This window comes from Micromys minutus (assembly GCF_963924665.1).
Source record: "Micromys minutus genome assembly, chromosome: 3".
Lineage (NCBI taxonomy): Eukaryota > Metazoa > Chordata > Mammalia > Rodentia > Muridae > Micromys > Micromys minutus.
The window spans coordinates 3,162,897-3,179,113 of record NC_137972.1 but is presented as its reverse complement, the minus strand read 5'-3'; the positions used below and the strand labels follow the sequence as shown (position 1 = coordinate 3,179,113).

Below are 16,217 nucleotides of genomic sequence, written 5' to 3'. Positions count from 1 at the left end.
AGTGAGGCCAGTGGCAGGTGTGTTTTCTCAGTGCTGGTGTGTGCACATGTAAGTGAGGCCAGTGGCAGGTGTGTTTTCTCAGTGCTTGTGTGTGCACATGTAAGTGAGGCCAGTGGCAGGTGTGTTTCCTCAGTTGCTTTTCTGCTTTGCTTGTTGCTGACTGGACGGCCCCAGGATTCTGCCTCTCCTCCTAAGTAGGATTCTAGACTCACACTCTTGGGACCAGGTTTCCATGTGAGTTCTGGGCATTTGAACTCCTGTCCTCATGCTTCTGCAACAAGCACTGTACTGAGCTATCTCCCGAGGTTAGGACGTGAAATACAGATCGACTCAGTGTGGTTCTGCCGTGATTTCCACGGGTAACTGACAAGTCGTGTAAGTGTGGAGATGGTGTAGACCTGGGGCTACTGTGTGGTCACTGGTTCACAATATTGATGAATGAGCCCCATTCATAATACGGAAGAGGTTACATAGTCAGGGTGTGAGGCTGTGGGACACAGTGTCTACCTGCCTAGGGAGTTCACGTGGTCTCTACAACACAAGGGTGCCTGGCGCCCAGCGGAGGCGAGTGGATACTGCTGATCACAGTGTGAGGACAGCCATTCCGGAGCATCCATGTTTACCATAAGGGTTGGGGATTTCAACCAGAACCGCCTCCCACTACCGTGAATACACCAGGGTCCAGAACCTTCTCCCACTACTGTGAATACACCAGAGTCCAGAACCTTCTCCCATTACTGTGAATACACCAGGGTCCAGAACCTTCTCCCATTACTGTGAATACACCAGAGTCCAGAACCTTCTCCCACTACCGTGAATACACCAGGGTCCAGAACCTTCTCCCATTACTGTGAATACACTGGAGTCCTGGATATAAAAAATGAGGAATGCACATGCACTGAGATTTGAAGCACAAATGAGAGGAAAAATGGATACAAGGAAATTCGATAAAGAAAGGGAGGAAGAGGAAGGGGTGGAAGGCAGGAAGGGTAGGGAAGGGGGAAGAGGCTGAGGAGTGACCTAGAGTGTCAGGTGTCTTAATGTCATGAAAACTGGGACTTTACAGTTATGAATGGCACTGTGTTGTCGGTGAATTCTATACTGACCCCTTTGGAAAAGGTATTCTGGTGCACTGAGCAGGCTCAAGGTGTGGCTGTGAGAATTTATGGCAGAATGTGATGTGAGCCCGTGGAAGCCGATACATTAGCCTGGGGCGGCTGGAGTTTTTGTTGGAAGGAGAGAGACAGAGATGCTTTTGTGACAGAGCTTCTTCCAGACCGTCTTACTGAAGGCAGATCTACTTGCAACATGTCAGTCGGGATCCAGAGCTGAGGCAGACGAAGGAGACAAACACAGGGACACTGGCACATGTGGCTGTCTGAGGCTGCACCGGCTTCAGTCCAGTAAACACTGAAGTAGAGGACGAAGCCCAGCGTGTGTGGCACTGGTGGTGTGGCCTTGGCAAAAGTGGAGAGAAAATTGTGCGGAGGAAGAGTGTGGGGAGAGACATTCGGGGAGTGTGGTGGAGAGGGGTGAGGTGGGAAGACCCCTTCTAGGGGGCTGGCATGAAGAATACAACACCTCACTGAGCCAAAGATACAGATGAAGAGGACTGTCCTGTGGGAGGCTGAAGGCTGATGGGAAATGACAAGGAAAAGCAACACACAAGCTATTTCCTTGAAGAAATGAAAACAGCCATATAGATCACAGACAAGAGAGAAACCAGAATATGAGCCTTCTTCCCACAAAAGGCCCAGAGACTGTTTCTCTCCAAGGACTGAAGAACCGTCCCTCCAGGTCCCCAACTCCTTCCTTTTATAACTCCTGAATGGTCTCAGGTTTATCACTGGACCCCACTTTCCCTCATCCAGTCTAGACATGGACTGGGGTTCTTCTTCAGGCTCAGTTTCCTTCTAGCAAATCTGTGCTCAGCACTGGGCAGTCTGCTCTGTATAAACCATGAAGGCATCCTAAGGGACAAAACCCAAGGCCAGGGTCTTCCACCCACGCTACTGGCCTGCCTTGCTCTGGCAGAGCTGGTCACAAATTACATGTATATGCATGTAATACGTGTATACACACAAAGGCACATAGACACACAGACCCACACACAGATACACACACACTGTGATGGTTTGTATATGCTTGGGCCAGGGAGTGCCACTATTAGGACATGTGGCCCTGTTGGAATAGGTGTGTCACTGTGGATGTGGGCTTTAATACCCTAGTCCAAGCTGCCTGGAAGCCAGTCTCCCCATAGCAGCCTTCACATAAAGATGTAGAACTTTCAGCTACTCCTGCGCCATGCCTGCCTTGCTCCTGCCTTGATGATACTGGACTAATAGCCCTCTGAACCTGTGAGCCAGCCAAGTCTTGTAAGAGTTGCCTTGGTCATGGTGTCTGTTCACAGCAGTAAAACCCTAAGACTCTCTCTCTCTCTCTCTCTCTCTCTCTCTCTCTCTCTCTCTCTCTCTCTTTCTCTCTCTCTCTCTCTCTCTCACACACACACACACACACACAGAGAGAGAGAGAGAGAGAGAGAGAGAGAGAGAGAGAGGAATATGAGAGAGGGTATGGGAGGAAGGAAGGACTAGGAGGAAGAGAGGAAATATCACCATCCCTGAAGGCACAGGAACAATGCCGGCCTCAGATACTTCACACCGAGTGGCAGAGGTGGGCTCTCTTTACAACGACTCCATCAACATTTATGCCAGACGACTCTGGATATCTGTCGAAATGCATGGGACTTAGGAACTCCTTGAGCACTTTCATCTCCGTTTGCAGGCACAGGTTTCTTGGTGCACATCACCAGGCTCAGGAAAAGATTCTCCACCTGTATCTGTGCCCAGAGCTGCCCAGAGCTACCCAGAGGTTTTGGAGTCCACGGTGCATATCTCTGCAAGGCTTGACCTGTCAATTCCATTTCTGGGATTGTGGTCAATCTGGGCCAAAGCTCATGCCCACCAGCCAAACCTCCAGGCAGAACACCAAAGGGCTGCTCAGGAAATCACCTCCGACTGATGGGAATCCAGGTTCCAGAAGTGGTGTACTGAGCCTTCTGCTGAGAGAGGGCCAGCGTCCATCTGTCCTGCTGGCCAGCTGTGCTGGGGCCAGCAGCGCAGAGGGCACACCATGGTCCCAAGGTGTCTTGGCCATCTCCTCCAGCTTCTCGCACCTTTCTCAGCCACGTTCGCCCTCCTGACTATTCATGGATGCCGCTCTTGCTCTTTCTCTGCTCTTCCCACATCCGACCAGGCAGCCTTCCTTCCTCCCTGCTCCAGATCGTTCTGTGGGGTAGGGCTGCCTGCCACTGTCGGCAGAGAAGCGACTCTGGCTCATGCTGGGGTACCCCCACCCCACTTTCTGTCACATACTCAGCCGAGTGGCTATGCCCAGGCACCCAGATATTTTCATGTCCATTTCTACATTAGGATATGAAACTTTGGAGCTGGAGAGATGGCCAGGTAGTTAATTACACTCACTGTTCCTAGCAACTATACAGTGGCTCACAGCTGCCCACAATTCTGGCCTCTGGAGCACACACACACACACACACACACACACACACACACACACACACACACACACACACGCTAAACACTCAGATGCATAAACGAAATAGATACATATTTTTAAAAAGCTTTACAAATTCTGTCATGTAAGTCCCTCTTGACTCTGCCTTCCACCCCTAACACTGCCTCCACAGTCCGGGCTCTGGGACAAACAATGGAACCTGTGCTTTCCCACCTATTATAGGATGAAGTCTAAGTGTCCTAACTGAAAGCCCCTCTCATGCTGCTTCAGCTGAAGCTCACACCAACAGCACCATCACCCTGTGTTGTATGAGAAAAGCCCTGCAGGCGTGCGAATGGGCCTATGGAGAAGAGACAGCAGGCCTCCAGCCTGTAGGTTGGCTCCACTTTCCGTCTTTCTGCTTCCTGAGCAGCCACATGTGGACAAGAAGCCCCATGCTCCGCCACAGCTGTGGTATTTGGTCACAGTGCCACACAAGGTAAGTGAAGTGTCCTGGACACTGGTATTATTTCCTGCCGACTCTGGTCCTGGCCACCCTGCCTCTACACAGCTCAGCAGCCAATTCCCATTGTGTCTGACGTCAGCACCATCTGCCCGAGAAACGTGTTGGCTGCTACTGCTCTGCACCCCAACCTGCAGAGGTATCCGTCCTCCAGTTACCTCAGCAACCCAGAAACTTCTCTATCACATCCCTTGACACAAGACAGCAAGTCGGCAATGCTTGCACACACGTGTGCACACACGCATGTATGTGTGAGTGTGTGAATGTGTGTGAGAGTGTGTGTGAGTGTATATGTGTATATGAGTTATATATGTGTGTGTTAGTGTAGATATGTATATGTTATGTATGTGTGTGTGAGTGTGAATGTGTGTATGAGTGTATATGTGTGTGTAGACATGTGTGTTGGTGTGTGTGAATGTATGTGTGTGAGAGTATAAAAGTGTATATCTGTATGTATGTGTGTGAGTTGTATGTGTATGAGTGTATATGTGTATATGTGTGTGAGAGTGTGTATGTGTGTGCATGTGTGTGTTAGTGTGTGTGAGTGTATGTGTGTGTGAGTATAAATGTGCATATGTGTATGAGAGTGTGTATGTATGAGTGTGTGTGTGCACATGTGTTTTAGTGTGTGAGTGTATGTGTGTGTGAACATGTATATATATATATGTGTGTGAGTGTGAGTGTGAATGTGTATATAAGTATGTGTGAAAGTGTGTGAGTCTGTGTATGTGTGTGTATATGTGTGTGAGAGTATATGTGTGAGTATGAATGTGTGTGTGTGAGTGTATGTGTGTGAGTGTGAAAGTGTATATGTATGTGTGAGTGAGTGTGTGTGAATGTGTATGTGTGTGTGAGTGTGAATGTGTATATGTATGTGAGTGTGAATGTGTATATGTGTATGTGTGAGAGTATGTGAGTGTGTTTGTGTGTGTGAGTGTAAATGTGTATATGTGTGTGTCATTCAGCACAGGACAGAAATACTGATTAGGCGATGGCTAATGTACACTTTGCCCTAGAGCACACATATTATACATTACTCCTGGCTACACTCCCAGCTAGAAGGATGATGAAAACATTTGGAAAAGCCACAGAGGAGAACGGGACAAGCAAGAAAATCTGAGGCAGGAGGAGAACAGGCTTTACCGAGGCCTACAGTCAGTCAGTCTGACACTGTAGTGGAGACTACAGGACGGGGGGGGGGGGGTGAGTGTTGGACGGAGTCAGGTTCAAAGACAGGACTGCAGTGGGTAGTGAAGGCAGAGAGGATGATGGGTAATAGAAGGGGGCGGGTCTGAGAGAAGCACAAGGAAGAGAAAGTTGGTTCGGCCTGAGAGGATGATGGGCAGAAGAAGAAAGGTATGTGTGCACTCATGGGCAGTCTATATGGTGCATGTAGGTGTGTGGGTGTGTATGCAGCCTGTGGTGTGTGTCCAGTGTGGGTATGCGAGGTATTATGGTATATGTGTGTTCTACAGTGTTTGTGTGTTCTGTGTTATTCATGTTGTGTGATATACATGTGTCCAGCTGTAACACTAGAAGAATGCCTAGTTTTGCTTCTGAAACAGTGAAACCAATGAGTAGAAACTTTGTATCCATGTTCTGGCAAAATAAAAGTCACTCTATAATGTACTCAACATGTGACTGAGATTAAAATCCCCTTTGCCAGTTGGTGGAGCCTCCCGGCATCTGGCACACAGGACAGTCCACGGACTGCATAAATTGTAGAAATAATGACGGGACCTTTTGGGATGGTTCTTCCGTCTATTTATGGAAGCAGAGAATGCCAGTCTCATGTGAGACCTTACGTAACCTGAGTTGTATCCCGCCTTCACGATACAGCTTTTCCTAACACATGAAAAATGAAAGCCATGGTCATTCCTCCCGGCTGGACAGTTTGCCTAGCCGTTGTCTTGCACCTGGGGTTGATTCACCCATCTCTTGTCATAGCACGGTGTGTGTGTGTGTGTGTGTGTGTGTGTGTGTGTGTGTGTTTCGGGGGTGAGGTGGGTACCTACCACAGATGAAGCAGGTTGTCTTGAGAATTTCTTCTTTCTTCTGCTTCTCACTTCTGAGGTCAGCGAAAGTGTCAATGATCACACCAAAAATCAAGTTAAGGACGATGATGATGACGATGAAGAAGAAAAGGAGGTCGTAGACCACCCGGGCAGCAAACAGGGGCTCCTGCAACGGAAGTGCAGGACACACATAATGCGCGCAGACACACACACACAAATATACACACGCTGTCTGGCATAAAGCAGATATTCAACAGTTTTCCTCCAGGTGAACAAAAATAGTGGTCACAGCAAGGAAAATGGAACGGCTTTCTGCATTTTCCCTCCACAAAGGGAGAGCGTCTAGGCCTGCTCTCAGGATTCCTTCATTTCTCTTTCTGTTTTTACTAGTGGTGCATTTTCACAGTGGCTCCGCCATGGTTTAGCCCTGAAATGTCTGTACAGGCTCCTGTCTTTGGACATTTGGCCTTCACCTGATGGTAGTTTGGGGGTGGGGCGGGGGGTGGAGAAACTCTCAGGAGGTGGAAGCTCATTGGAGGAAGTGGATCAGAGGGTGGGCCTTGAGGTCTTAAAGACCTCACTCCCCACTTCTTCGGGACAGAAGCAATATGGCCGCCTGGCTTCCCAGCCGTCCACAATACTGTCTTTAACCAGTGTCATGTCTTCCCCAGGATGCTGGAATGACCTGCAGGATTGTAAGCTAAAACAAGACCTTCTTTCCTTAATTTGCCTGTATTGGGAATTTTGTCACAACAGTGAGCAAAATAATCATGCTGGTCTATCCTAGAATCCAAGAAAGGAGGGCAGACATAATCCCATGGTCGGCTGAGGAAAACCTGATTTCTCAACTTCTGTAGCAGATTCCTTTCGTTCTTACAAGGCCAAGCACTTACACGTGTATCCTGTCTGGACACAAGATTAGAGCATATTTGAGACCATGGGACCCAGTCGTTTAATACAAGAGAAGTGAGACTATGTCAAGATGGGTGGACGTTATATAACAGGCCAGCGGCAGAAGGAAACTGTGCTTCTAGCCTGTGCCTCAGCGTTTACAGTTCCTGAGAGATGCTTTCGCTTTGCAGTTTTGACGTAGGAAATCCTGTTCGGTCTCAGTGAAGGGTTCAATCGCCAATACAGGGAGGAAGGAGGAGGGGAGGGAGGGAGATAGAGGGGGAGGAATGGAGAGATGGAGGGATGGAAGGAGGAAAGAATCACATGCTTCTTATAGCAAACCCCCTTCCGTTTTGCTCACATCCTTCGAGGGTCGTCTCAGCACGTCCCCAACTCCGCCGCCATTCCTGAGGCCCTGGTTCAACACGGTGACAATGCACATGAGCAGAGTGTCACAGGTCCTTTCGATGCCGTCCTCACCTCCCTCACCGGCTGCAGAAACACAACGGTGAAAGTGTTTCAGAAACGCTGTCACTGTCCAAGAATCTGCTTCTGCTGTGCGGTGGCACAGTTTCTGAAGTCACATGACATCCAAAGCACATGCAGCCACACGTAACAGACATGGGGACAACCATGTATATGGTGTCTTGAGACTTTGTTCTCAGCTTGGTGGAAAATGACAGGATTGAAAGGTAAAGCAAGACCAGGTTAAAACTCATGCGCCCCACGGTCGTGGAGGAGAACATGGCCACCGTAGCTCTCCACCAGCAGGTAAAGTCGTGCAGACGGATGAACACAGCCATGGAAGTGGGACAGGCCTGTTCCGCATTTGGGACTGTTGTCACTGACCTTGGCAGCCTCTTATATAGAATGAGGGAAATGTGGATTTGAGGGTTGGCCAAGAACTGTGTAAGGAATGTGAAAGGCCTGTAGCAGGAGCTTATGACACGGGCAGCCATGATTCTGTCATTATGTGACACAAGCTTCAAGATTTCTTTCTTTCTTTTTTTCTTTTTCTTTTTCTTTCCTTTTTCTTTTTTTTTTTTTTTTTTTTTTTTTTTTTTTTTTTTTTTTGGGTGGGACCACCTGGGACTAGAGATGAAATCCTGCTTAGAGGAACTAGAAGAGAGAAAATATATAATACGTATCAGAAAAGTCCTGAGACTTGACCCGATACTGAAAGATCTTGCCAGAAAACAAAGCGTTTGAAATAGGGATCGTTGATGGGCATGAGGGCTGGGAATGTCTCCCTTCAGAAGTTAGCAATGAGGCAGAGTTTTGTTACACAGCTAAAGAACCTCCCCTTGGGGTACTGCATCTGGGGATTTCGGGCCGTGGAACCTGGGATAGTCTGCATGTCAAGGCAAGACTGTTACAGAACCCGCTGGCACTGGGGAAGGACCGGCTGTCGCTGCATAGCCTGTCCTCAAAGCCTGTGTAGGCACTGTTAGGAGAAGGCTGACATCTCCCTCTGAACAGATTTGATTTCATATCCTATGGAAGAGGGACCCTGATATTTTGACATGAGTCCAAGTTGCTCTTTTAAAACTATACTGGAAAACCCCTGGCTAGGAGGGCTGCATGCAGGAACAGGCAGGCATGAAGAACAGCGTAGGAGACAGGCAAGATGGTGTGCAGTCACTCACCTTCAAGCTGAACCCATGGACAATTCTGATTTACAAATCTGAAGGAAATTGGGGAGGAAGGAGCAATGGGTACTGGGGTAGCCTTGTGGTGGTGACAGATCAACAGGATAGAAACAGGAGAGAAAAAGAATGAAAGCCATCGTTACATTGTGACTGGATTCCAGGAAGGAAGTCATGGAATAGCGTTACTGTTGCTTTGCAGAAGTTGGACTGTCAATCACAGTGAATGAGGAACAAGTATTGTGCGATACATTCACTTACTAATTGGTGACTGTTGGCTGTAGTGTAGAAAATGCCAACTAAAGACCCACTATGTGCTCGTTTGCTTGGCACATGGAAATGAAGCTGTTTATTCTCTAAGAAGGGAGCTAGGGAATTCCGCACACCCTGCATGTGATCAGCCACAGTGAAATAAAATGGACTGGCTGCCAAGAAGCACATATAAAATATTCACCATCACTAGCCACAAGAAGAATGTAAATAACCCCTACACTGAGGTCTCATCTCACCCTTTCAGATGGCTGACTGTAAGGAGAGTCAAAAAGATCGGGCAATGGTGGCACGTCTTTAATCCCAGCATTTGGAAGGCCCAGGCAGGCAGATCTCTGTGAGTTTGAGGCCAGCCTGGTCTACAAAACTAAACACCCAGGACAGCCAGCGTTATAGGAAAACCCTGTTTAAAGACATAAACCAAAAGGCACACAGGGTTACTTACATTTTTGAAATATAAAAATTGGATGAAAAGAATTTTATAAAATAGGTTGACTACAGATACACAGCAAGAGGTCTGGCATTCCGTGTGGCAGCCATGCTGTGGGAGGATGCCTCAGCCAGCACAGTGCTGACTGTCCCTGTCATCTTGCTCATCATAACAGCTGGGCTCACTCAGAAGCCTCTACGAGGTTTATTAGAAGGTTCTGCTGTTTGACCTGAGTTGGTCAGGGCTCTCGAGTAGGTAAGTGCCACCTTGTGGCCACCTGTATGACAAGCTGTGTGACACACCTGCCTGGATTTTCACACTATACCAATGGTTTGGTGTGAAGAAAAAGGGATAAAGGTTTAAATGTTCCAGCCTACAAGAGTCTGATGGTTCCCAAGAAAGGTGGGTCAGTGGATGAGCAAACACAGCAGCCTGAGTATCCTAAGGCATGGCCTCTGCATAAAATATCAAAAGAAGGGCGTGCCTGGCCATCATGGGTGATGATGCTCCCTGTAGGCACACTGGGATGTGAGGAGTAACCTGAACATCGCATTCAGGGCCAAGACGTTCCCTGCAGATACAGTGGAATGTCACGCCCACACTTGTATCCACACCCAGGAACACATACACACACACACAAACACTCGAACTTAGAACAGTGCTTGGTGTATCTTTAGGGTTCAATGAATACAAGTTAGGAAAAGTCGTGGTTTTAATACAGGTAAGAAGTCTGACACGTGCGTGATGTGAGGTTATCCATTTTCTGCATACTACCAGAAAAACATTTTTCTTAATTCATGATTTTTTTTAAAGGTTTTATTTGAGGAAAGAAATAAAAGTCTATCCTAATGGATGAAAAACTGTTCTTTCATGGGGTGTTAGTCAGCATATTTTTTAAAATTACTGGACATTGGCTGGAGATAGTCCGTGGTTCAGACCACTTGCTACTCTTCTAGAGGACCAGCGTTCCGTTTTTAGCACCCATGTCGGGTGGCTCACAGTGGCCTATAACTCTGTACCAGGGAATCCAGTGCCCTCTCTGGTTTGCCATACTTTTGGCCAAATACAAAATATACATCTTAAAAAATATTAGATATGCTTGAATATATATATATATATATATATATATATATATATATATATATATATATATCAATGTCCCCGTTTTACACCTTAATAATTAAATTATTTGTAGTTTGTGGCTCTCATGGACACAGTGTCCTGGAGGTGAGACTCCACTGAAACTCCAAGTGTTATTAAAACCCTCCCATATTAAACTTTAATAAAAATTGATCCATTTTTGTAAATGCTGATCTTAAACGTTTTTTGCAACTAAAATGACATTTTAAAATACTGATTGATAGCCAAGTGGGAATCCAAAATGTAGCAAGTGTTAGCTTGACAAGTTATCTATCATCAGTCTTTTCTATTAAAGTCGGGTACCAAGAGACGAAAGTGGTACTCATAAGTGTTAAACACGTGTGAACTTTTTATTCCCCTGAACGTTCAGATGGCACTGACTCACTGACTCACCTGTGATTATGCTTTTAGTCTTGTCTAAAGAAGGCTGGTGTTCTCTGGGAAAAGTCAATTTCGGGTGGTTTTAAGTAAAACCTTTTCATCTGAGATTCTGGCAGGCTTGAAGCAAATGGAATATATGACTTCGGGAGTGTTTTTAAAGTTGAATTTTGTGGACATTTGTCACACGAATTCTCTGCTGCTGGAAAGATGACCTAACCCCCATCTTTAGCTTTCTGGGGTCAGCGCTCTGGTGCTGGGTGCCTGGCTTCAGTGTTCTGCACCTGCCTGACACAGGACAGCAAGCCAAGGCCTGTGCAAGTGCACACCACAGTTCACTAATCAGAGCTGTGTCCCAGTCCTAGACAGCAAAGCACTGTTTTTAAATCTAACCGATACTCATTGCACAACACACGCCAGACTTCAGCTTCTCTCCAGCCAATAGAAGCCAACATTTCAAGGCTTGTCAATCAAATAGCTGTTACTAGACATTGCTAAAATTTAGAGGAAATAAAGCTCAGGGATCAAAATCTACACATTTAATCAAATTACCTAAACTATTCATATTGGCCAAGTGTAAAGGAAGTAAGGCTCAGAAGATGAAATCCACCCAAAGAGTCGGTGGTTTCCACCTTGAGTCCCAGCGCTCAAAGGCAGGGGGCGTTTTATGAGTTCAAGGCTAGTCTGATCCATAGAGTGAGTTTCAGTACAGCCAGGGCTGAACAGTGACACCATGCTTAAAAAGAAAAAAAACGAAAACAAATACACAGAAACAAAAGTCAAAGTCAGACTTCCCAGGGAATTTTCATTTAAATCAGTTTTAACACATGGGCGTCAATGAGTAAGGTGTTGGTATGGCCTTCCAGTGTCTGGTTTGACTGGGGGATGCCCCCTATTGCAAAGCTCCCCACCCTTCAGCACTGTCTCCAAAACCTCAGGCCAGAACTCAGCCACCATCTTTCCTTCCTACTCTGGCATCTTTCTCCATAACGTTCACACACTCCATCACCTCTGTACCCCAGATGACAGAGACTTGGGGGAAGGGAATACTGCGCTTGGGAAAAGAGCTGTCCCTGTTTGTCCTTAGAAAAGGACGGTATTGGGACTCGAGATGGAGACTCTGAAAACTGCTGACAAATCACTCTGATGCTAACAGAAAATACTCAAGTATGTCCTTGACAGAATGCTGTGTGGGGGAGGGGCAGCACAGACAGACCTGGAACTGGGGATGAGCTGGTACTGTGCTCCCCAGCTAGTGAACTTTCCTAGAAAGTTTTCTAGTTTTTTTTTAAAATATAGAGAACATAGATTGAATGGCAGTTTATTAGAAACACATTTCTCTCTCACACACTCACTTTTTCTGTTTGTGTGTATGTATGTATGTGTGTGTGAGAGAGAGAGTGTAAGATTGTGTGTGTAAGAGAGAGAGAGTGTGTGTGTGTGTGTAAGAGAGTATGTGTGTGTGTGTGTGTGTGTGTGTAAGAGAGAGAGAGAGATTGTGTGTGTGTTGTGCCGGCCTGTATATCCTGGGTGTGGAAGAGGCCAATCTTGGTTGTCCGTCTCAATTACTCCTGGATAGACTGGCTGGTCATTGAGCCCTAGGGTCTCTTGTCCCCAACTCCTAGATTTAGGGTCGCAAGTGTGTACTGCAATGGACAGCTGTGTATATGTGCGTGTGCATTCATGGGAATGTGTGTGTGTGTGAGTGAGAATGTGTGTGTATATGTGTGAGAGAGAATTGCGTGTGTGTGTGTGCATGTGTGTGTGTATGAGTGAGAGAATGTGTGTATATGTGTGTGTGAGAGAAAGAATGTGAGTGTGTGTGTGTGTGTGCATGCATATGTGTGTGTGTGCACATGTGCATTCTGGGAATTGAACTCATAACTTCATGCTTGCACAGTGAGAGCTTTGTTGACTGAGTCACCTGTTCATTTCCATTTGTGACATGTTTCTAGGCATCTGAAGAATTTCATAAAACACGACTGTGAACATCTGCCTGTTTCCGGGACCTGGTTTCCTGTTGCTGCCCTCTGCAACATTCCCAGCAACTCTTGCGGAAATAGCCAGAGCAGAGGCTGGATTGTGTTTAATCTGTAAGGAGCCAGATGGAACTTCTCAGGGTCTTCAGGCCACCCCTGCCTTCTATTGTATCTCTTCCTTCGAAAAGTTAGGGATGGTAGGACAATCTTAGATCAAGAGCTGTGTAAGGACAATGGCGCTTTGGATTCTCTACACTCTGGCCTCGAGCTTGCTGAAGCCAAGACAGCCTGACAGGGAAGAACAAAATCGGGGTTCCACACAGCACAATGGAAGGAGACCACCAAGAGCTAGTGTACTCACAGGGTTGGCAGAGATACATAGAAATACATGTATGGCTTCATCAGTGAGATCCCCAACTCCCAACTGCGTGAGCTGGGGTGAATATTTATTAGATAACACCTGAACCATCAAGGAACAGCATTTTTTGCCAAGAGTCAGGGAATGCTGTTCAAGAGTGTGAGGTGTGCTGGAGTCTACACTCAGTAGTTACAACTGCCTGTAACTCCAGGTCACGGGGATGTGACACACTCTTCTGGCCTCTGCCTGTGCTCACACACCTGCCATATATATAAGTTAAAAACAAATGTAAATCTTAAAAAGTGAGTGAGGGAACTCCACGGGGCTCCCACCGCCCAGTGTGAAAGCAGAGTTCAGGTTCTTGCCCAGGAGTATGAGGTCAAGAGCCTCTGCTGTGATCTGCAGGGAAAGATGGAGAGATCGGAGGTGTTTAAACCAAGGGGCACGTTATATGGCTTTAGAGTGTGTGTGCTCAGTAGCACCGTGGAAGCCAACAAAAGCTGGCTCTTTTGTGAGCATCGACTGGGAGCACAGCAAAAGGAGCTTTTTGGAAGCATCTCAAGAGCTCATACCCCTGGGGCACTGAATGGAATGGATACAAGTTCAATTCTCTCTCTAGGACAGAAATCATGAGGTGTTTAGTCATCGGAAGGGACAGCTTGTCCCTGACCAACAATCCAACATCTCAAGGGAAATGTGACCAGGGGAGAGGGTGGTACAGCACCCTGAACCCACAGGACACTGCATCCTAGGAGAGAAGGGGCTGCATCCATGTGAGCCTGCGAGCATCCTGACTCCACTCTTCCTTAGTGAGGACAACGTTTAAGTTACATAAAGATCTGCAATCCACAAGGACTGGCTGTAGTCCATGGGTAAAGCGCCTGCCCTCACCTCCAAATACACCGTCCCACTTACATCCACTTTCAGAGATGTATTTTTTTTCCTATAATTTAGGAAAGAAACACCATGTCTGCCATGTTCCCAGATTCCTGCCGAGAAAGCGGCAGGCCAGGGCTTCCAGCCAAGTCTCTAGAGTGCAGAACCCATGTTTTTCTCATCCCTTGTTAGAAGCCAAGTCGTCAGAAAAGGAGCCCTCCATTTCGGCTGCTGTTTAGGCACAGCACATTCCATACACTGAACCCATCAGATTCGGGTGAGCTGGACACTGTGAGGACATTGTGAGGAGAATCCTGTCTCCGGCTTGCACTGTGTTAGCCACTTACCTTCTGTTCTTCTAGCTCAACACATTCTGAAATCCCAAGGTCAACTCTCACGGACGTGACAACACACCTCACACACCAAAGAAGCTGGTTGCGGGTACATACCTGTGTTTGAAGACAGGACGGTGGGTGAGCAGTTTTCCTTCTGGCAGGTCTCCATCATGGAAGGTAAGGTCATAGTGGGAACCTCGTGGTTACCTGGAAGAACAGAGGGCAGAACGTATACAGAGCACGTCCATACACGGCCACATGAACACAGCCACAGGGGTGTCTGAGCGCTTCAGCTGAACCTCATTAGCCTGTTAAAGCAATTTTATAAATAAGGAATAAATTCATTGCCAGTGTGTGCAAAGCTCCATTTGTGTGTGTGTGCTTCTTTTAGTGTGATAAAGTATTAATAACTTTTGACCTAAACCATCACAAACACTAATATTTCTATGGCCAGGTGTGCTCTGGGTTCTGGGTTCTGACCCAGGATGCTAGGCCTGTTTCCTCCCAGGGCAGTGAGCATTCTGCAGCAGGAGCCCTGTGGTTGAGGAAAGGACCTTGGGTGGGCAGTTCTCATTATGGGCCCCAGAGAAGAAAGGCTTCAAACCGGCTCAAGGATAAAAAACTCCAGAGACCCTTCTTTCCATGGACTCTTCAGTGGTTTCTCTGGCCTAGAAGATAATGACCTTTCTATTTGTATTAAAAAGTTTGATTTGAAAGTGAGAGTCACATGCTGAGAGAACTGAAGGAAAAGTTGCAAACATAAGAAGGTGTCACAAGGAGCTGTGAGGAGTGGGGGGGGGGGTAGGGAGGCAGTGGCAGCCAAACATTGTGCTGTGACATCATAGGGAAGGAGTGTCACCATCAGCAGTGATTTGGGCAGGACTGAAAGCCCGGTGGTCAGAGAGGGACAGAGATGGAGTTTTGAGTGACCCCCGGTGGCATTCCCTTAGTACTGGATGCATCCCACCAGCTCCCATGGCTCGGGGTCCAAGGCTCTGGAGAACTGATGTAGCAGGGGCTGATGGATGGAGAAGAGTTGACACAAAACAGTGCAGTCGAAGAGGGGGGCACAAGGCCGAGGGGAGAAAGAGAATGGCTGCCACAGGGTTTATGAACATGAATATGATCCCAGGGTTCACCAAGGTGAGCTTCATAGGACTGAGGGGCAGCAACGGACACACCAGGCTGAATCTCACAAGCCTCTAGTGGCATGCTCTGCCAAGCAGCCCACAGGTGTGGATCCCTGGAGCTGTGGTCGGAACGGCAGTTTGGGGTTGGCAGGAGGGGGACTGTAGGTTATGAAGCATGAAGGCATGTTCTCCTGTACTCTCAGTAGGTGAGAACTGGGGAGGGGGTAGGGGCAGGTGTGAGGAGCATGGTGAGAATTGGGGAGGGGGTAGGGACAGGTGTGAGGAGCTCGGTGTCCTCCAGTTGTCAAGGGGCCTTTCCTTCCTTGTGATTTCCCATGATGCTGTTCAGGCTGTGCCTTAGTTGCAGTTTCCTGACTACTTAGCAGCAGGTGCTGGGCCCAGAGGTGGAATCCACATACTCTTAAATCTCCAATGATGTCTGCAAAGACACCTGCCTCCCACTCTCCCCAGCTCTCCGAGCCACTTTCTGTCCAGCTCTGACTCAACACCTCCCATCTGTGGGGTTTCTGATCACCTCACATCCAAAATGTCACCCATGATCAGCTTTGTAAGCAACAGTGCCCAAAAGACAGAGAACAAGGAAGCCACCTGCCAACCAAGATCCAGTACAGTCCAGATACTTCCACCCAAACGCTGGTTGTGAAGTACTGGGAGGGGTGACAAGACACGGGGCTCTCTGCTCATGCTCGGATCCGTGCGCTCGAACCCCACT

The 16,217-nt window shown here is 47.5% G+C and overlaps 1 protein-coding gene across 2 annotated transcripts in view; it reads right to left on the bottom strand.

Moving 5' to 3' along the window:
- The window catches only part of ITPR2 (inositol 1,4,5-trisphosphate receptor type 2), a 355,767-nt gene that overhangs the window by 40,200 nt on the left and 299,350 nt on the right, over positions 1-16,217 (bottom strand). For both annotated transcript variants that reach the window (XM_080914558.1, XM_080914557.1), the window contains 3 exons: positions 14,469-14,561; positions 7,304-7,434; positions 6,052-6,217 (listed from right to left, as the gene is read on the bottom strand). In XM_080914558.1, coding sequence (XP_080770684.1) covers positions 6,052-6,217; positions 7,304-7,434; positions 14,469-14,561 — 390 coding nt within the window. The remainder of the gene's footprint in view (positions 1-6,051; positions 6,218-7,303; positions 7,435-14,468; positions 14,562-16,217) is intronic.